The 21,400-nt window shown below is 47.0% G+C and overlaps 3 protein-coding genes across 12 annotated transcripts; all 3 read right to left on the reverse strand.

Annotated features, from left to right (window-relative positions):
• Nucleotides 1–420: 420 nt before the first annotated feature.
• On the reverse strand, nt 421–3,773 carry LOC104578339 (keratin, type II cytoskeletal cochleal). The gene is made up of 9 exons (XM_010225895.2): nt 3,253–3,773; nt 2,560–2,774; nt 2,314–2,374; nt 2,040–2,135; nt 1,754–1,918; nt 1,494–1,619; nt 1,094–1,314; nt 790–824; nt 421–692 (listed from the first exon to the last, which is right to left on the reverse strand). The coding sequence occupies exons 1-9, from the start codon at nt 3,760–3,762 to the stop codon at nt 421–423; spliced, it is 1,701 nt and encodes a 566-aa protein (XP_010224197.2). The 5' UTR covers nt 3,763–3,773.
• Nucleotides 3,774–7,712: 3,939 nt separating this feature from the next.
• On the reverse strand, nt 7,713–11,436 carry LOC104578341 (keratin, type II cytoskeletal 6A-like). Of its 5 annotated transcripts, none has more exons than XM_088529781.1 (11): nt 11,127–11,436; nt 10,831–11,075; nt 10,016–10,230; nt 9,770–9,830; nt 9,497–9,592; nt 9,210–9,374; nt 8,950–9,075; nt 8,499–8,719; nt 8,168–8,202; nt 8,006–8,065; nt 7,713–7,945 (listed from the first exon to the last, which is right to left on the reverse strand). In XM_088529781.1, exons 1-11 carry the CDS (start codon nt 11,413–11,415, stop codon nt 7,713–7,715), a joined length of 1,746 nt encoding a protein of 581 aa, XP_088385907.1. In that variant the 5' UTR covers nt 11,416–11,436. The 5 variants fall into 5 exon arrangements, with proteins under 5 accessions (XP_088385907.1, XP_088385908.1, XP_088385906.1 ...); XM_088529782.1 differs by having other exon boundaries at nt 10,831–11,060; nt 11,121–11,436; XM_088529780.1 differs by having other exon boundaries at nt 7,713–8,065; nt 10,831–11,045; nt 11,130–11,436.
• A 3,841-nt stretch (nt 11,437–15,277) lies between these two features.
• Nucleotides 15,278–19,559, reverse strand: LOC104578340 (keratin, type II cytoskeletal 6A-like). Of its 6 annotated transcripts, none has more exons than XM_088529777.1 (11): nt 19,275–19,559; nt 18,925–19,196; nt 18,053–18,267; nt 17,803–17,863; nt 17,480–17,575; nt 17,161–17,325; nt 16,538–16,663; nt 16,125–16,345; nt 15,709–15,743; nt 15,547–15,606; nt 15,278–15,489 (listed from the first exon to the last, which is right to left on the reverse strand). In XM_088529777.1, exons 1-11 carry the CDS (start codon nt 19,531–19,533, stop codon nt 15,278–15,280), a joined length of 1,722 nt encoding a protein of 573 aa, XP_088385903.1. In that variant the 5' UTR covers nt 19,534–19,559. The 6 variants fall into 6 exon arrangements, with proteins under 6 accessions (XP_088385903.1, XP_088385902.1, XP_088385900.1 ...); XM_088529776.1 differs by having other exon boundaries at nt 15,278–15,498; nt 15,541–15,606; nt 18,925–19,193; nt 19,269–19,559; XM_088529774.1 differs by having other exon boundaries at nt 15,278–15,423; nt 15,469–15,606; nt 18,925–19,163; nt 19,224–19,559.
• Nucleotides 19,560–21,400: the final 1,841 nt, after the last annotated feature.

A 21,400-nucleotide genomic window follows, 5' to 3' on the forward strand; every position in this document is an offset into this window, starting at 1 on the left:
CAACCTGCAGGACATGCAAAAGTCGCAGAGAAACACGGGTGATCCCAAAGGGACCGTAAGAAGTGAAAGGAAAGAGCATTTTTTCTATACATCCCTACTCAGCCAGCATGGCAGCCAAGGCACAAGAGCCAACGCGCACCGCGAGGTCGGATGAATTCCCAGGGATTCGCATCCACGGGGGAGGGATTTCTTAACAGGACCGCAAACATTTCATCCCTGGAGACTGGGGAAGCTCCAGGAGGGGCCGGGATCTGTCGGCGGGACGATGTTTTGCTGCAAAGCTCCATTCATGAAGGATGGAAGGAAGCTATGAGCTGTAAGGGAAGCAGTTCTTTGCTGGATGCCGAGGCTGGACTCGAGGGGCTGCACTGCTGGCCAGAGGCGGGAGATGCTTCTTCCCTTGGAGGAACTGAGGAGGGCTCAGTATTTTACACCTGTAGATTTGACCGTTGTGGTTGTGACACATCTCCGCACGGAGGAGGATCCAGCCCCAGGACCAAAGCTGCCCCCTGCGGAGCTGCACACCCTTCCACTTCCAGAGGAGAAGCCACCGCTGAGGATTCCTCCTCCCACGCCACAGCTGCCTCCCACGATGCTTCCTCCTCCGACTGCGCATACTCCTCCTCCCACACCGTTGCCGACTCCGAAGTTTCCAACTCGACCTCCAGCAACAGTGGTTCTGCCTACCACAGCTGGGAGAGAAGGAGAGACTCAGTGATCAGCCTCATAATCCCAGGAATACCCATCAGCAAGGGCATTTGGAGAGGAAGGAGACTGCACGATACTTACAGACATTCACGTTGGACGCGTTATCTCCACACAGCCTGGACAGGGAGAGGAACACGGGTTATTTACGCCATACAGAAGAAGGTACTTCAGCTAAGCACGACACTGCACTTTCCCAAGTACTATTTTATTTTCTGCTTTTCTTAAAATCAAGCAAAACTATTGGGACCTACTCCCTGTCAGGGCCTTCTTTCTAGAAAAAATGAGATCAATTCAAAGCCCAGATTTAAATGGGTTGTGACACATAATGAAATCTAAATCTATTCTAAGGAGCTAAGTCCATCCTGAGGAGGACAGCAGATCTCACCTGCTCTCCTCTCCCTCCAGCAGTTTCCTGTACATGGCAATCTCAACATCCAGTGCAATCTTGGTGTTCAGCAGCTCTTGGTATTCCTTCACCAAGCGAGCAAGATCCTCCTTGTCTTTCTGCAGGGCACATTCCAACTCTTCCAATTTCCTCCTGGCATCCTTGATGGCCAGCTCACCCCGCTCCTCTGCCTCAGCAATAGCTGCCTGCAGCTGCTGGATCTGGGAAAGAAGGAAGGCAGATTCTCAATCCCCTTCCGCATGCCTTCGTTGGAGCAGTCCGCAAGGCCCAAATGGGTGGGAGAAGAGATAGGAACAAGCAAGGTTCTCCAAAACCATTAAACGATCCTGGTTCTCCCAGTCTGTTCCTCTGGACCCATCCTGATGCCAGATAGCCCTACCTGCTTCTTCACGCTCTCAATTTCACCCCGCAGCCTCTGAATGTTCCTGGTGAGCTCTTGGATCTCTATCTTGGTATTACGCAGGTTGTCTCCCTGCCTTCCAGCAGTGCTCTGCAGCTCCTCATACTGATAACACAGAGACAAAACAATCCTTGAGTGACAGGAGCTACAGGGAACTCAACCCTTTTCCTTGCTGCATGGTAAGGAGGGCAGCGAGCCATGATGAGCATCGGAGCATCCTCAACTGCTTTGGGACTCACCCGGCTCTGGTACCAAGCCTCAGCCTCAGCCCTGCTTCTCTGAGCAATCTGTTCATACTGCTGTCGGACTTCCTCAATGATGCTGTCCAGATCCAGGTGGCGGTTGTTGTCCATAGACACCACCACAGACAAGTCCCGGCTGAATGACTGCATCTGAGCCAGTTCCTGAAAGCAAGAGAGGAATTAATGTGAACTTTTGAGGAGCTGAGGAGGGAGCAGCAGTTGCAGAGAGCCCAAGAAACTCCCAAGACTAAATGCACCTAGTCAAACATGAATACCTTCTTACCTCCTCATATATGTTCCTCAGGAAGTTGATTTCATCAGTCAGAGCTCCCACCTTTGCTTCCAACTCTACTTTGGTCATGTAGGCACAGTCCACATCCTAAGGGAAGATCACAAAGGTAAAGAGCCTTCTCCTCTGATCCCTGAAGAGCTGATGACAACCAGTGCCTCCTGAGGAAGCTGCTCTTCCTCAAGCTGCCTCCTTTCAATGCCTTCCCAAACTGTCCCCAACCCACATACACACACACACACACTTTAGTGGTGTCTGTGTGACTCACCTTCTTGAGCACCACAAACTCATTCTCGGCAGCGGTGCGCCTGTTGATCTCTTCTTCATACCTGTTGAAGGGAAAACAAGAGGATGAGTCTCTTGGACTACCCCACAGTCAACCAGTTGAACAACGTACTCTAGAAACCATCTTCAGCGCTCAGGAGCAAAGGGAAGACAGCGGTGAAATCTCAGAGCTGCTTCAGATCTCCTTGCCTTGGTGGTTACTTCTTCCCCATCAGGCCCCAGCACTTACTTGCTTTTGTAATCCTCAACATATTGGCGCATGCACTGCAGCTCAGACTCCAACTCTCCCCTCTGTCCCGCGAGAGAGTCCAGTCTCCTCCTCAGGTTCTGAATGTAACCGTCAAAGATGACATCGAGGTTCTTCCTTGGCCCAGAAGGCCCTTGCTGTTGCAGGAGCTCCCATTTGGTGGAGAGGACCTTGTTCTGTTGCTCCAGGAAGCGAACCTGAAAGCCCACAGAGGGGAGTGTAAGAGATTTCCCCTGGGATTCTGGGAGATGTGTCAGTCCTTGTACTTTCTGGGCAGCTTAGGGATTTTTTTTCTCCAGTTTAGCCTGCATTAGGTTGAAAATATTTTAGGTAATGCTTGCAAAACCTTCCAAAGTATGAAATTAGATGTGTCTATATCTCAGAGAACATTCCCCTTATGAGGTACAAAGAGTACTGAATACATATCTCTTGTCTTGATTCTGCAGAGAACACTAGAAATAAAAGCTAAGGAACATTTGGACCAGACAACTGTAGAGACAGTCCTTTGATTTTCCTGTGGATGTAAAATTTTCACACTTACTTATAAGAACTACATGAGAAAATCACTGCCCACCTTCCAGACCCGCCAACATTGAGCTTATAAGGACCTCTCCACAACACAGCAAAGATCCTGAGAGTCTCCATTCCCAGCTAAATACAGTTCCATCCTCTCACCTTGTCAATGAAAGAAGCAAACTGGTTGTTAAGGGTCTTGATCTGTTCCTTCTCCTGACACTTCACTTGTTGGATCTGAGGATCAATATCAACATGGACTGGCCGCAGGAGGGTTGGGTCAACTTGCACAGGTTGAATGCCTGCAGGGAACCCAGGGCCACCTCTCACAGAGCCACCAAAGCTGCCTATTCCTCCACCAATGACACCTCCTCCGAAGCTGCCAATTCCTCCTCCATAGCCTGCACCAAAGCTACCAATTCTAGATCCATATGCACCACCATAACATCCACCCACGGCAATCCTTCCACTTCCACCTATATTATGGAGGCTCCTGCTGCTAAAGCCTCCACAACGTCCGCCGCCTCCAGTTCCCCTGCATGTGGAGAATGAGCTATAGCTGATCCTGCTTCTGCCCCCGCTTCCTCCAAAGCCACCACCGACGGCAGAGCAAGAGCTGTATCCCCTTCTGCTTCCGCCTCCAAAGCTTCTACAGATCGACTGCCGAGACATGATTGCTTCTTCTAAGCAGAGTTGAGAAGTCAACAAAGCTGTGCTGCAGAGGGGCGAATGCAGAGAGAAGTGTTGAGAGTCTTCTCTGACTCCACAGCTTCAGGCATTCCCTTTTATCTGTTTCAGGAGGTGGGCTGGGTCTACATGGGTGTGAGGAGGAAACCAATTTATTGTGTTCATCAGCTTTGTGCGGTTAACAGATTTTTGCCAAATGTAGACTCCACCCAGAATTACACTTTGCAATGTAGAAGAGCAATAAAACAGCAAGAACAGTGAAACAGGTCTCAGTGAGTAAGTGGACTCTCATATCTCTACGGCATCTGGAAATATATCTTCTACACTGATGTAGTCATGTTCATCCCTCCTCCCACCTTTCCATCCATTCTTAGCAATTTCTCGTTTATCTGGATTTGGATCTTTTGCACCGAAGCACAATGTCAGGCAAGCATTTTGGTCAAAATCAGCGAGAATGAGACTTTCACAATTCCCCCAAACACACCCCAAGTCTTTTTTTTTTTTTTTTTTTTTTTTAATGTGGAAAACTGCTGATTGCTTTTCAGGAAGCAGTTTCCCAATGTAGAGCAAGAATGCCACACATTAACATTTAACAAGGGTCAGCATTTCTTTTTTAACCAGATAGGAGGTGCTTAGCTCCTTTGCTTACCATCACTTGAGATGGGAGTGCCTTCTCCTTCTAGAACAAATTCCAATTGAATGTATCTCTGAGAGTCTGGGTTTAGCAGGTACCAAGATGATGAACACTACGACACACCAGGAATGAGAGAACGTGGATGGCCAAGCTCCTTTCCTATGCTTTTCCAATGGATTCAAGAAATGTTGAACCTGCAGAGGAATGGAATGACGCTTCGGATGCTTGATGTGGTGGTGGCTGGAGACAGGCAAATCATAGAGAAGCACAAGCAGAGATATCAATGGCTTTCTTAAGATAACTTTTTAATTAAGTTGGTAAGTAAAAAATGTAGCTGAGTGTCATATTTGATCATTTCTGAAAGAGGGAAGCAAAGGGGGGAAGAAGCTCTGAGGCTCCATTAAGTAGTTACAGTAAAGAATGCTGCTGTGTATCATATGTGTTTTAGATTTGAGGCAAGAGCACCTTAGGCTACAGTTTGGGGGTGAGTAGGGCTGGGGACTTCCAGCCTAAATTCACTATAGGAAAAAAAATGTAGTTCTAGGACACCAGCTTCAGCTTCAAACTATTGAAAAATAATGGTCAATATCATGCACCTAGCAATGAAGTATGAATTTCACAGGTAAAAAGTCTTGAGGATATTTCATGGGTCATATTAGTCAACCATACATTTTAGTGACATTTATAAATTGTTGGAAAAATACATATCTTATATTTTTTCGTAGATAGTAACTTCTAAAACTCATCAATAGTTTTCAAAGCAAATATATCTTACAGTCATCTAAGCAATTCACGTATCCAAAATATGAGATGACTTTAAGATTCCAAGGGCAAATATACTTGTTCATTAAGTCTTCAGAAAGTTCCCTGAGACAAGTAAATTTTGTTACAAAAACCAGATTGCCTCTTCTCTTGGCCTCATTCCACGTTGCCAAACACGGGGTTTGCTCTTCTCTGTAAATGCCCTCATGATATCACAGATGGCTACCCGAAAACCAAGAGGAAGATCTGCTGTGTCAGCAAAATACCAAGATGCTGACCAGGTTCTACACATGCAGATAAGACGCCCAGATTGAGTCAGTCTGACGTCTTCAGACAAGATTTGGAGATTATTCCCAACCTGGAGTCATATCAACCTCCTCCAGGTAAAACTCGATAGACAGCCTGGGCTCCAGCCCCCCTTCAGATCTCTTATGCAAGGAGCTGTGCACAGCAAAAGCATCAACATTTGGGCAAGAGAAGCCCAACAGAAAAAGCAGCTTGAGCAGCCCAAGCCAGGCTGCAACTTCAGGTCACACACAGCCAAGCAAATCTGGCCAACATTCAAAGGAAGTGTAGATGAGGGCACCACACTGATTCCCAATAGCAATCCCACAAGAGCGTGTTTCAGGTTTTAAGGCTAAATATTAGCCTGTGTTTCTCTTCAGAAGCAGAGCAGTTGACTCTTCCCCTGAGCCAAACCCCAAAGCACTCTTGGCACAAGCCCCTCTCCTGAAACTCCTTGTCTTCTCCTCGCTCTGGCCAGGCAGATGCTTCCCAACTCTGAAAGTGCTCTGATATCCTCAGAAATGAGCAGAAGAGCCTTTCCTTGAGTCCCATCACCGGCCCCATTGCAAGCTCATGCAGCCTTGCGTGGAGCTCTTGCCAAGTCCACCAGACTTTCTAGACCTGCTACAGGGACACTGGCAGCTCTGAGCACGTTGCTGTGGGCGTCCTGAACCACTGCTGCAGGTGTTTGTGTCTCTTTGATCTCATCTTGTGGTGGAAAAACTGAAGCACAGCACAGATCAAACACATGAGCACTGCACTCACGTCCTGCTCCCATGCACCCCCCTGGGGCCAGAGCAAGACTCATCTCCCTTGCTCTCAATGTAAAGAAAACCCTTCCGGACACTTAGCTTTCCATGGAATGGAATGGATGGCTACCTGAGGTGGCAAGTTGAGATGACCTGTCCCCTTCTAGCCCCTTGAAATCCCACTACCAGTCAATGTGGAACAGGATGAGTCAATGCTCCTGAGAACTTGTAGAGTGAAGGACTTTGCAGCCTGCCTGGGCAAAGCTGTCCTGTGTGCTTAGATCTTCATCCGTAGTGATGTTCACAGAATGTTGCAATAAGGGTGCCGTACTATCACTGCACATGAGTTCTGCCACTGCCACCTTCTCATGACCTTCTCAAGACAAGCGTAATCTGTTGCCTGCTACCTGCCAATTCCCATTGTCGACATCTTTGGGTCTCCACCAGTGGAACCTTGATGCACTCAAAGGGCTCCTGCACAAAGTCCATCATTTTCTACATTCAGGCACTAACATGGCTGGTGAGAGCCAAGAAAGGTATCATGAAAACCACCAAAACCTACACGCTTGCTTCTCCCATGCCACACACCATTTCCATTCCCTCCTAAAACCATGACAACATGATAATGTTGAACAGAGGAAGAACCCAGAGTATGTCCACAAGTGGCTTCCCCAAGACAACACTGGTTATGTAGGAGTGACCCTTAAAACAAGGACACATAGACAGGAGATATGTTCTCTGCAATTTATTGAGAATGGCAACATCCTGAGGAAGTAGGACATACCATGAAAAGAAGAGGAAGGGAGGTGAGGACCGTACAGCCTGTTCCATGTCGCAGGGAGCGTAGGGCTGAGGAACACGCTTGGCAAAGAACATGCTGGAGAAGGGCCTTGTGTTCATCAGGTGTCGACAGCTTTTGCAGAGCAAGGAGAGGTGGAACCAAGTTGCCCAGTTGCTCCACTCCAGGGCCAGTCATCCCTCTGGCCATCTGCTTGCTCCCCAGCTCTGCCAAGATGGAAAGTGCTTTGCCCAGCCTTGCCATGGCCCCTATGACTAGCGAATGGAAGAAGTAGATGTACTACTTGCTGAAGCACCCCGGAGACATGGCCATTGAGGAAGCAACAGGAAGGCGAGTGAGCAAAGAGGACTTCTATACATGTTTGCCTCCAGGCAGCCAGAAATGTACAGCAAGAAAGGCAGAGCGTTTCCCTCCGTTAAAGCAGCTCTCCGTGCTGGGTATCCGCAAGGGAGACTTTTCTTTGCTCGTACTGATTCATCACTGGGCTTGGGGCTAGCCAGCAGCTTGCCAGGACCGTGAGGAGGGCATGGCCTTGCCACCAGACTGCCTTTCTGGGTCAAGCCCAGAAGACAAGCTGGTGCGTGGAGGGCCATGGGGGACAAAGTTCGTTTCTTGCCAGGATACCGGAGGCGGATTTAAGGAGGCTGTGCTACTGCCAGGAGAAGAGAGGAGATGCTTCTTTGGTTGTGTGCTCTGACTCGAGGGCTCAGAACCGCACGCCAGAAGATTTGACAGAGGTGGTTGTGACACATCTCCGTACAGAGGAGGATCCTCCACTGGAGCCATAGCCGCCACCTCCTCCAGAGCTGCAGATTCTTCCACTTCCAGAAGAGAAGCCACCACTGTGAATTCCTCCTCCTATTCCGCAGCTTCCTCCCAAGCTTCCACCACTGTAGCCTCCTCCTACTCCACATACACCTCCTCCTATGCCACTTCCACCTCCGAAGCCTCCTCCTATGCCACTTCCACCTCCGAAGCCTCCTCCCATGCCGCTTCCACCTCCGAAGCCTCCTCCCACGACTCCTCTGCCTCCAGAGATGGTGGTCCTGCCAACCACAGCTGGAAGAGAAGCACAGGTTACACGTTGTACAGGACAATCAGGGGAGTCGTAGTTGACTTAGCTCAACACAACCTCACAATTGAATGAACATGGATACTTACAGACATTCACGTTGTTCATGCCATCTCCACACAACCTGTGATGGGAAATAATATTGGTCAATAACTGAGAAAGCTCAGGCTGAGAATGCCACCTTTTTCATAACTATACCTTCTCTATTCTTTCTGGGCTCTTTTTGTGTGTGTGTGTGTGTGTCCCAATTAGTAACACTCAACTTTGTATTTTTATAACACAGATGGGTCAACATTCTGAAGGCAAAGAATTATATCATGAGGAAGAAGGAATACATTCCCAGGCATTTATCCCAAATCCTACTATAGAAACATAGTGTAATCACGTAACGATCAATCAAGAACAAAAAAGAAAGGGCACCTGCTCTCCTCTCCTTCCAGCAGTTTCCTGTACATGGCAATCTCAACATCCAGTGCAATCTTGGTGTTCAGCAGCTCTTGGTATTCCTTCACCAAGCGAGCCAGCTCCTCCTTGTCTTTCTGCAGGGCACATTCCAACTCTTCCAATTTCCTCCTGGCATCCTTGAGGGCCATCTCCCCACGCTCCTCTGCCTCAGCAATAGCTGCCTGCAGCTGCTGGTTCTGAGAAAGAAGGAAGGCAGATTTTCAATCCCCTTCCACACGCCTTCGTTGGAGCAGTCCCCAAGGCACAAATGGGATGGAGAAGAGGTAGGAACAAGCAAGGTCATCCTAAAGCATTGCTTTACACTGACTACACTTCAATTGAAGCATCCTGGTTCCCCCAGACTTCTCCTCTGGAATCCATCCTGATGCCAGTACCCAACGTGGTTGAGGAGCTCAAGGAGCCTTACCTGCTTCTTCACGTTGTCGATTTCAGCCCGCAGCCTCTGAATGTTCCTGGTGAGCTCTTGGATCTCTACCTTGGTATTGCGCAGGTTGTCCCCCTGCCTTCCAGCAGTGCTCTGCAGCTCCTCATACTGATAACACAGAGACAAAACAATCCTTGAGTGACAGGAGCTGCAGAGAACTCAACCCTTTTTCTTGCTGCATGGTAAGGAGGGCAGCGAGCCATGATGAGCATTGGAGCATCCACAACTGCTTTGGGACTCACCCGGCTCTGGTACCAAGCCTCAGCCTCAGCCCTGCTGCTCTGAGCAATCTGTTCATACTGGCGTCGGACTTCGTCAATGATGCTCTCCAGATCCAGGTGACGGTTGTTGTCCATAGACACCACCACGGACAAGTCCTGGCTGATTGTACGCATCTGAGCCAGTTCCTGAATTCAAGAGAGGAAGTAACATGAACTTTTAAGGAACTGATGAGGGAGCAGCAGTGGCAGAGAGTTGCAAGAAACTCCCAACATTAAATGCACCTAGTCAAACATGAATGCCTTCTTACCTCCTCATATATGTTCCTCAGGAAGTTGATTTCATCAGTCAGAGCTCCCACCTTTGCTTCCAACTCTACTTTGGTCATGTAGGCACAGTCCACATCCTAAGGGAAGATCACAAAGGTAAAGAGCCTTCTTCTCTGATCCCTGAAGTGCTGATGACAACCATTGCCTCCTGTTGGAAGCTGCTCTTCCTCAAGCTGCCTCCTTCCAATGCCTTCCCAAACTGTCCCCAACCCACATAAACACACACACACTTTAGTGGTGTCTGTGTGACTCACCTTCTTGAGCACCACAAACTCATTCTCGGCAGCGGTGCGCCTGTTGATCTCTTCTTCATACCTGTTGAAGGGAAAACAAGAGGATGAGTCTCTTGGACTACCCCACAGTCAACCAGCTGAACAACGTACTCTAGAAACCATCCTCAACGCTCAGGAGCAAAGGGAAGACAGCGGTGAAATCTCAGAGCTGCTTCAGATCTCCTTGCCTTGGTGGTTACTTCTTCCACATCAGGCTCCAGCACTTACTTGCTTTTGTAATCCTCAACATATTGGCGCATGCTCTGCAGCTCAGACTCCAACTCTCCCCTCTGTCCCAGGAGAGACTCCAGTCTCCTCCTCAAGTTCTGGATGTAACCATCAAAGACGACATCGAGGTTCTTCCTTGGCCCAGAAGGCCCTTGCTGTTGCAGGAGCTCCCACTTAGTGGAGAGGACCTTGTTCTGTTGCTCCAGGAAGCGAACCTGAGAGCCGACAGAGGGGAGAGTAAGAAATTTCCCCCGGAATTCTGGGACACGTGTCAGTTCTTAAGCATTTCACTTACTTGGACAGCTAAGGGATTAATTTCTCAAATTCCCAATGGAATTGCAGCTCATTCAAATTTACATATATTCTCCTACAAGGCAATCTGTAATTCTCTGGTTTTTCTTTGAAATGAAATTAATTTCAGACTTTACTTTTAATTTTTTATAGGATCACATCCATGAGAAGAGCAATTGTCAAAAAGAAAAGTACAGTAGCGAGACCTGTGTTAGATATCTAAATATTCTATGATGACTTAACCCTGAATCACTGGAACTTCCACACATTAAGCTGAAGAGATGCCTGGGCAAGAGACTCTTCGGAATGTACTCAGGATATTGCCTCTTCTATTAATATTAAACCTTATCCAGTCTTCGATATATGTAGTAAGAACTTAACAATGACCTCTTACTAAAGCATCAGTCTTGCTAATTTTAACAAGTACTAGTTCGTGAGAAACAAACAAAAAAAAAACTCCTTTTCCATAGCACAAGTAAGTCAAAAGAGCCCATGCTCAGTAAAGCACAGCCCTAAATTCTCACCTTATCAATGAAGGAGGCAAACTGATTGTTCAGAGTCTTGATCTGCTCCTTCTCCTGGTTTTTCACTTGCTGGATCTGGGGGTCGATCTCAACATGGACTGGCCGCAGTAGGCTTGAGTCAACGTGCACTGGATGGATGCCTCCAGGGAATCCAGGGCCACCAAAACCTCCCACTCCTCCACCACCCATTCCTGGTCCACCAAAGCCTCCCATTCCTCCACCAATTATTCCTGGTCCACCAAAGCCTCCCATTCCTCCACCACTCATTCCACCAGCACATACTCCTCCACCGTAACCACCCAGTCCTCCAAAGCCACCACCGTAGCCAATTCTGCCTCCATAGCCTCCACCACCATAACATCCACCCACGGCAATCCTTCCGCTGCTGCCTATGTTATGGAGGCTCCTGCTGCTAAACCCTCCACAATGTCCACCACCTCCAAATCCCCTGGACGTGGAGTAGGAGCTGTAGCTGATCCTGCTTCTATTGCCACCTCCTCCAAAGCCACCACCAATGGCCGAGCAAGAGCTGTAGCCCCTTCTACTACCGCCTCCAAAGCTTCTACAAGCTGACTGCCGAGACATGACTATTTCTTCTTAGCAATGTCAAAACTGAGAAGAAAGATCAACAGAGCTAAGCAGCAAGGAGAGCAATGCAGAGAGAAGTGCTCAGAGTCTTCTCTGACTCCGCAGCTTCAAGCACTCCCTTTTATCCTCCTCAAGAGGTAAGCTGGGATTGCATGGGCGTGAAGATGGAAACCAATTTATTGTCTTCATCAGCTTGGTGATGTTGACAGATTTTCAATGTAGCTTTACCATATTTGGGTCTGTCTAGAGGCACACCCTGCAATATAGAAGGGAATAAAAGAATAAGAACATTGAAACAGGTCATAGTGACTAAGTGGACTCCAGTGTCTTTACGGCATCTTGAAAGCCGTCTTTTACTGCAACACGCTTCTCTAGCCCCTCACTAGCTTCCCTGCATTTGTTAATGGTCCCCAGTAATTCCAAATCTAAATCTTTCAATCCAAAGAAACACTGAAAGGAGAAGTTTTGATGAGAGCCCAGCTATAATATGGCTTTCACAATTCCTTACACACACCCTAAATCTTCACTCTGTGTGTAAATTTGCCTTTGGCACTTTAGGAAAGGTTTCCCAATCTTGAATGGGAATTTATGACAACAAAGTTTGAAGAAAATCAGCATATTCTTCTCTTAGAAAGGAATTACCACTCCTTGGAGTATGAGTAGCATCACTTTGGATGGGAGTGTCTTCTCCAAGTGGATTAAATTCCCTCCAACTGCATCACCCAGATTCTTTGATAACTGACTACCGAGGACCTTGGACAACACTGGAGCAGAATGAACAAGGCAACATGAATGTTTCTGCTCCGTGCTTCTGCGATGGGGAATGTCTACCTGCAGAAGACTGGAAGGATGCTTTGGACAACTGCTATGGTGATGGTGATGGGGACAGAGACAAGAAATGGAAAGACAGATGAATAATTTGGGGCATGGGGAGTTCCTACTGTTCAGATGAATGTGGTTGACTGCATAATTACTTGGTTATTTCTAAAGATGAGGCAACTAAAGAGAAAGAAATGTTAAGAAAAGGAACAGTGTGGTTTTCCTTATTTTCAGAAGCTGTGATGCATAAGGGACATACTGTACAACTCTGTACTAAGAAGTCTCTGAAAGAATCTCATTTTGATTGCATGCATATGAACTTTTAAATAATTATTCATAAGGCATCAGATTAGGGTCCAAATTGAAGAATGACAGTGATGTATAATGTTCTGAAAAAGGCACTAGTTAAATACAGAGGTCTGTAAGCGCTATTTAAACTCTATTCTGCAGCTATTCTGCATCTGAATATTATTACATTCAGATGAATATAATATTATTAATCACATGTATCTTTAAGTTAAATGTATTATTCATCCTGAATGTAATAATATTCAGATGCAGAATAGCTGCAGAATAGAGTTTAAATAGCGCTTACAGACTCTGTATTTAACTAGTGCATTAATCAGAACATTCTACATCACTGTCATTCTTCAATTTGACCTAATCAGATGCCATATGAATACATTATTTAAAAGTTCATATGCATCAGCAATCAAAAACAGAGAATCTTTCAGAGACTTCTTAGTCACAGAGTTGTACCAGTAAGTCACCTTATGCATCACAGCTTCTGAAAACCTAACCCGGAAAATCACTTGCAAAAGCCATAGGAGTGAGGAGACACAGCTCAGGATGGCAGCCTCAAGGGTGATCCCCATGTGGGTGGCATGTCCTCCATGGTGCACTACAGCAGGAAGGAGACTCTTCCCCTTAAAAGGGGTCTATGATGAAGAGAGTCTCATATGATGGTGGTACTCGCAAGCCCCAATGATTAGTGCATCCTGCAGTCCAGTTGACCACTCCAAATCAATGGTCCTTAGGAGATAAAGGACAGATCAGAGGTTTCTGTAAAAAAAAAAAGAGGCTGCCTCTTCTCTTGGCCTCCTTTCACATTGCCAAACATGGGGGCTGCCTTCCTCCACAGACAACGTGAGTGTATTGTAACATCCACATGGCAGCACCACAACAAACAGGAAGATTTGCTGCATCAGCCACATGCCAAGATGCTGACCATGTGCTATAAACACATATTGAGTCACTGTGACATCTTCAGAGGAGATTAGCGGATCATTCCCAACCTGGAGTCACATCAACCTCCTCCAGGTAAAACTCAATAGACAACCTAGGCTCCAGCCACCCCTTCAGATCTCTTATGCAAGGAGCTGAGCATAAGATGCTTATGCACAGCAAAAGCATCAACATTTGGGCAAGAGAAGCCAACAGAAAAAGCAGCTTGAGCAGCCCAAGCCAGGCTGCAACTTCAGGACACACACAGCCAAGCGAATCTGGCCAACATTCAAAGGAAGTGTAGATGAGGGCACCACACCGATTCCCAACAGCAATCCCACAAGAGCGTGTTTAAGGTTTTAAGGCTAAATATTAGCCTGTGTTCCTCTTCAGAAGCAGAGCAGTTGACTCTTCCCCTGAGCCAAACCCCAAAGCACTCTTGGCACAAGCCCCTCTCCTGAAACACCTTGCCTTCTCCTCACTCTGGTAAGCCCCAATGACCCTTTTTAATGGAAAGAGGCCAGGCAGATGCTTCCCAACTCTGGAACTGCTCTGATGCCCTCAGAAATGAGCAGAAAAGCATTTTCTTGAGTCCCATCACTGGCCCCATTGCAAGCTCATGCAGCCTTGCATGGAGCTCTTGCCAAGTCCACCAGACTTTCTAGACCTGCTACAGGGACACTGGCAGCTCTGAGCACGTTGCTGTGGGCGTCCTGAACCGCTGCTGCAGGTGTTTTGTGTCTCTTTGATCTTTGTGGTGGAAAAAACTGAAGCACAGCACAGATCAAACACATGAGCACTGCACTCACGTCCTGCTCCCATGCACCCCCCTGGGGCCAGAGCAAGACTCGTCTCCCTTCTCTCAGTGGAAAGAAAACCCCTCTGGGTGCTTAGCTGACTTTCCGTGGAATGGAATGGATGGCTACCTGAGGTGGCAAGTTGAGATGACCCATCCCTTGAGATCCCCCTACCAGTTAACACTGGTTAAATAGGAATGACATAGACAGGAGATATGTTCTCTGCAATTTATTGAGAATGGCAACATCCTGAGGAAGTAGGACATACCATGGAAAGAAGAGGAAGGGAGGTGGGGACCGTACAGCCTGTTCCATGTCGCAGGGAGCCTAGCAATGAGGAGCACGCTGGGCAAAGAGCATGTTAGAGATGGGCCATGGGTTCATCAGGTGTCGGCAGGTGTAGGCAGAGTAAGGAGAGGTGGAAATGGCACTCCACTGGAGCTATCAGGGGAACCAAGTTGCCCAGTTGCTCCACTCCAGGGCCAGTCATCCCTCTGGCCATCTGCTTGCTCCCCAGCTCTGCCAAGATGGAAAACACTTTGCCCAGCCCTGCCATGGCCCCTATGACTAGCAAATGGAAGAAGTAGATGTACTACTTGCTGAAGCACCCCAAAGACATGGCCATCGAGGAAGCAATAGGAAGGGGAGGGAGCAAAGAGGACTTCTATACACATTTGCCTCTAGGCAGCCAGAAATGTACAGCAAGAAAGGCAGAGCGTTTCCCTCCGTTAAAGCAGCTCTCCATGCTAGGTATCCGCAAGGGAGACTTTTCTTTGCTCGTACTGATTCGTCACTGGGCTTGGGGCTAGCCAGCAGCTTGCCAGGACCGTGAGGAGGGCATGGCCTTGCCACCAGACTGCCTTTCTGGGTCAAGCCCAGAAGACAAGCTGGTGCGTGGAGGGCCATGGGGGACAAAGTTCGTTTCTTGCCAGGATACCGGAGGCGGATTTAAGGAGGCTGTGCTACTGCCAGGAGAAGAGAGGAGATGCTTCTTTGGTTGTGTGCTCTGACTCGAGGGCTCAGAACCGCACTCCGGAAGATTTGACAGAGGTGGTTGTGACACATCTCCGTACAGAGGAGGATCCTCCACTGGAGCCATAGCCGCCACCTCCTCCAGAGCCGCAGATTCTTCCACTTCCAGAAGAGAAGCCACCACTGTGGATTCCTCCCAAGCTTCCACCACTGTAGCCTCCTCCTACTCCACATACACCTCCTCCCATGCCGCTTCCACCTCCGAAGCCTCCTCCCATGCTTCCGACTCCAAAGCCTCCTCCCATGCCACTTCCACCTCCGAAGCCTCCTCCCACGACTCCTCGGCCTCCAGAGATGGTGGTCCTGCCAACCACAGCTGGAAGAGAAGCACAGGTTACACATTATACCAGACAATGATGGGAGTCCTTGTTGACTTAGCTCAACACCACCTCGTGATGGAATGAACATAGATACTTACAGACATTCACGTTGTTCATGCCATCTCCACACAGCCTGTGGAGAGAAAGTATCACGTGTTATTTACTATTTGACATCCTAACCTTGGAACTTAAATAACCTTTTCCCAAGGTTTTGTGATTTTTTTTTCTGTATTCTAACCTTAATTTGGCACTTTGGCATCATAAACTTAATTTGTGAGAGGAAGCCATGACAATTTCACTTAGAGTTTCTTCCAGAGATAAGGTTCAAATAATCAGCACATAACAAAATTGAACTTGGACAATATGTCCATTGTTAATTCTGGCCTCCATCAAACTGAATCCAAAGGACACATAGCTATTTTACCCATTTTGATCAGAATAGTCACGCCGAAACTAGAAAAGAACTGCACTACTCAAGGAGTCCAGTGCAGATAGTCAAAGGTCAAGTGCCCACCTGTTCTCCTCTCCCTCCAGCAGTTTCCTGTACATGGCAATCTCAACATCCAGCGCGATCTTGACGTTCAGCAGCTCTTGGTATTCCTTCACCAAGCGAGCCAGCTCCTCCTTGTCTTTCTGCAGGGCACTTTCCAGCTCTTCCAGCTTAATCCTGGCATCCTTGATGGCCATCTCACCCCGCTCCTCTGCCTCAGCAATAGCTGCCTGCAGCTGCTGGTTCTGGGAAAAAAGAAAGGCAGATTCTCAGTTTCTCATTTTGTCAGCTGAGATCAGCTATCAAATCCCCAAGTGAAGGCAACAATATCTTTTGGAGTGAACAGCAGAGAGTTGAAGAAGACATTTGTGCCCCATACATCATCATTTCTGACCAGCCTCATGTGGATAAGCATCAAGGCACCAACAAGCTCCTACCTGCTTCTTCACGCTCTCAATTTCGGCCCGCAGTCTCTGGATGTTCCTGGTGAGCTCTTGGATCTCTATCTTGGTATTGCGCAGGCTGTCCCCATGCCTTCCAGCAGTGCTCTGCAGCTGTTCGTACTGATGGCACCAAGACAAAGCACACCTTAATGGAACATTCCTGGGGCCTAGACAAGATCTGTCAACAGTTTCACAGCTCACGTGTACCCTCAGCACTTATGACAGCATGGTGTTGATGGCCAGCTCAATGTTAAAAGTGGTTCTGAGACTCAATATTCCTTTCCTGTTATGTTTTTGAACTCTGAGATAGATCTTAATCATACTAATGTGCATTCACTGGCTTCAGAAGACCTATTTTGTCCTGCCATTTTCTTGTTAGGCCTGTTCCTTCAGCCATTTTTACTGAGGAGTGTACCTTGCACAAAGCAAGATCCTGGAGTCCTTGAAAAGTCAGCCAGGCCCCTCAAAAACACGCTTTCTTTTGAGACATCCTTGCATGAATGTCTGTAGGACTCACTCATCACCTAAGGGGATTCCCTCTGGGGTCTCCCATTTTGTCCTAAACCATCTGAAACTCTGGCCATGAGCCAGGCTCCCTCAACTGCTTTGGGACTCACCTGGCTCTGGTACCAAGCCTCAGCCTCAGCCCTGCTGCTCTGAGCAATCTGTTCATACTGGCGCCGGACCTCCTCGATGATGCTGTCCAGATCCAGGTGGCGGTTGTTGTCCATAGACACCACCACGGACAAGTCCCGGCTGATCGTCTGCATCTGAGACAGTTCCTGCAAAGCACCAAAATCAGAGCAGACACAAATTAGCAACGAAAGCCACTGCGCTGCTCCCCGAGCAAACCCACCAAGGACCCAAATGAGCCTCAGATAAACAAAAATACATCATCAGAATCTCAGCTACCTAAGGGAAGGAGAAGCTCCTTACCGCCTCGTAGATGCTCCTCAGGAAATTCATTTCATCGGTCAGAGCTCCCACCCTTGTTTCCAACTCTACTTTAGTCATGTAGGCAGAGTCCACATCCTAAAGGAATGATTAGAGAATAGTTTCATCTCTTTTGGGAAACTACTCGGGACAGCAGAAACTGTGTATTTTGCTGAGGGTAACAGCACCATTCACTGCACAAAGAAAAAGCAGCCCAGTAGCAGCTTGCCAGCTACTGAGCTTGGACCTTCCTTTAACAGGGAATCCCCTGGAAGCACAGGTAAAGGCTATATTCAAGTGCTAATTATGCATCATGTGTGACTCACCTTCTTGAGCACCACAAACTCATTCTCTGCACTTGTGCGCCTGTTGATCTCTTCCTCATACCTGGGGAGAAAAAGGGTACAAACTGAGTTTCCTGAACTTTCCAACCTAAGGCCGCTAAACCGAGATGAAGAAAAAATATTTGAACTGAGTGATGTCTAGAATTGTTATAAAAAGTATGTGTGTGAAGAAAAATGGCCTGGGAGATAACGGATGCTGCTTGAGTTGTTTTCTGTGTTACTCTGCACTTACTTGTTTTTGAAATCCTCAACATATTGCTGCATGTTCTGCAGTTCTGATTCCAGTTGTCCCCTCTGTGCCAAGATTGAATCCAGCTGCCTTCTCAAGTTCTGGATGTAATTCTCAAAGATGACATCGAGGTTCTTCTTTGGCCCAGAAGGCCCTTGCTGCTGCAGGAGCTCCCACTTGGTGGAGAGGACCTTGTTCTGTTGCTCCAGGAAGCGAACCTGAAACCCAACACATTGGAGTGTTCACCACGACATGCAGAACAGCCAAGGCACCCGTTTCATCACATTAAAAGGGTGCTGGTTCTCTTTTGCATGATGGTGTGAGAGCCAGGTAACATTCTAATAAGATTTTCTACTGATGAGTAAATTGCAAGATCAGTAAACGGAAGCAGTTTCTAAGATATATACAAGTCAAAGGAGCTTTTAAATGTAGCACCAATTCCAAACACATTTCCAAAGCAGGCAGTGTAAACATCTTAGATTTCTACTCCAAATAACTAAATAAATAGAAAAAAAATGCATTAGTGAAAACCTAACATAAACCTAACCTAAAGGAGGAAAGCTTTTGAGAAGCGATCGGTACAGAAGTACAAGTTTGCCCATGAAACTCATAGGTACCCGGAGGTGTTTAACCTGCTTGCAAGAATAATCTATTGAGTCTAGTTCAACAGTCTAGAATAAAGCCCTGAAGATATAGCTTTGATCTCCTATGGAAGAGTGATTCCCATCTTTTCCCTGGCAGTACTAAATAAAAAGAAATATTCCCAAGCTTCCCATCCTACCGACATTTAGCTGGAAAGGCCAATATTTCTGCAGCACATGAAAGTTCCTCAAAGTTTTGACACTTAATTAGACATATTAATCCCATCCTCTCACCTTATCAATGAAGGAGGCAAACTGATTGTTAAGAGTCTTGATCTGCTCCTTCTCCTGGTTTTTCACTTGCTGGATCTGGGGGTCAATCTCAACATGGACTGGCTGGAGGAGGCTGGTGTCAACCTGCACTGGCTGGATTCCAGGGCCACCTCTACCAGGGCCACCAAAGCCAGGGCCACCAAAGCCTGGTCCACCAAAGCCTCCTACTCCTCCACCACCCATTCCTGGTCCACCAAAGCCTCCCATTCCTCCACCAAAGCCACCCATTCCTCCTCCACCACCCATTCCTCCACCATAACCACCCAGTCCTCCACCAAAGCCACTCATTCCTCCAAAGCCACCACCGTAGCCGATTCTGCCTCCATAGCCTCCACCACCATAACATCCACCCATGGCAATCCTTCCGCTGCTGCCTATGTTATGGAGGCTCCTGCTGCTAAACCCTCCACAACGTCCGCCACCTCCAAATCCCCTGGACACGGAGTAGGAGCTGTAGCTGGTCCTGCTTCTGTTGCCACCTCCTCCAAAGCCACCACCAATGGCCGAGCAAGAGCTGTAGCCCCTTCTACTACCACCTCCAAAGCTTCTACAGACAGATTGGCGAGACATGACTGTTTCTTCTAAGTAAAGCCAAAAAAAAATGAAAAGAGAAGATCAACGCAGTTGTGCTACAGCAGATGAGTACAGAGAGAAGGAAAGTGAGTCCCTCTGACTCGAGGGCAGTCAATGCTCCCTTTTATCTGTTTCTGGAGGTGGGCTGGGTGTGCATGGGCGTGAAGGAGGAGACAGTTATTGTCTTCATCAGCTTGGCGTGGTTTACAGATTTTCATCTTCAATTTGCCAAACATTGACCCTACCCAGAAACACACCCTATAATGCAGGGGAGAATTTTAAAATGATCCAACAGTGTCTACCAAATGGTAGTCTTATACTTCTGCGGCATATTAACAGTCTCTCTATGATATGCTGGTCTTTTTTTAACCTTTCATTTATTGCAGTTGGTTTCCCTGCTTATGTTTATCTTTATTTTCATCTTTCAGTCCAAAGCCCCATGGCAGGCAAGCACTGCCGCTCATGCCAAATTGTAGCACGGCTTTCACAATTCCCAAAACACACCTATGTTACACCCTAAGTCTTCTTTTTTACGTGGAAAATTGCCTTTGGCTTTGAGAAGCAGTTTCTCAATCTAGAGCCGGGGCTCAGCAAATTGCATTTTGATGAGGAGCTGCATCTTTTTGATAAATAAAACTTCACCAGTGCGACGTTCCTGTGGCAATGGTTGGTGCTTGGAATTTCTTTTGTTGTTGAATTGAAATCTTTCTGAAAGTGAATCTTGGAGTCAAGATGGTCTCTTCATCAGGAGAAAAATGTCATTAATGTGACAGATGGCAAATTCCTTTGGGATTTTCTGTAGGTTTCAAGAAATAACTGAGCATGAGAAGAGCCAGAGCACACACAAGGCACCCAGCAGCTGCCCTTGGAAGCAGGGACAGACAGACAGCTCCAAGAAAAGGCAAGGAAGAGGAGGGAGGAAAAATCATGCTGACCACATAATAAATATTGCAACAATTTAAATGCAATTAGTTAAGCAGAGGATGCTGGAGAGCTAAGCTTGTTTATAAAAGGATATTAAAACATCGAGAACAACATGCACAATAATGTCCACACAAGGGAAAGCACATTTTCGGGCTATTGGTATTGATATACCAATATACCGAGTGTATTATTGGCAGACAGATACACTTGTGATTTGTCTTGAGTCCCCTTTGAGAATAGAGATATATAAAGCTTTTTAAGCTTATTAAAATACTCTAGTTTTGATGCTCAAATGACAAAGAATTAGCTTATGATATAGACTTGCAATGATAACACTATGAAACATCATGCATTTCTCATTTATTTTGTAGAAGTCTGGTTAACAAATAACATTGCTTTTGTTATTTTTTTTTATTTTTGCACTTTTATTGGCAAATGTTTTGAAGTCCCCCCAGACTCTCTGGTAATTTAGGCATCTAACTGTTCTGCTAGCTGCCTAACAGGCTTTTCAAAAGTTGCCCCAGGACAGTGGCAATTAAGTGCATCTTGAAAATCCATGTTAGCAACTCTTAGCATCCTCAGATATCTAAAATCCCCTAAAAATATAGCCCAGACACCCATTCCAGATGCCACTGGAGAACCTTGGTGTCCCTCCATGGGCTGCTCATCCACCCCTGCACCATCATGGTCTTTGGGAACATGTCAGGAAGCAGCTCATGAAATAAATCCAACTAAAAATTTATATGCAATGATAACACAGTCACTGTGAGACAAAAGAGGTGGAGAGAACTGGGGTTTTGGTAACTGCAGAGCGTAATTTAAATGCACATTAAACCTGTGCCCTGAGGAAGTCCCATATGGCTTGTTGGGCTTCATCAAGACTTTGTCTCTTGCATGATTCAGTTGGGACAAACTCCTAACTTGCTTGGGTGGTTTTGAA

Source organism: Tinamus guttatus, unplaced genomic scaffold, assembly GCF_059628265.1.
Source record: "Tinamus guttatus ecotype Peru unplaced genomic scaffold, ASM5962826v1 Tinamus_guttatus_pri_ptg000344l, whole genome shotgun sequence".
NCBI classification, from domain to species: Eukaryota; Metazoa; Chordata; class Aves; order Tinamiformes; family Tinamidae; genus Tinamus; species Tinamus guttatus.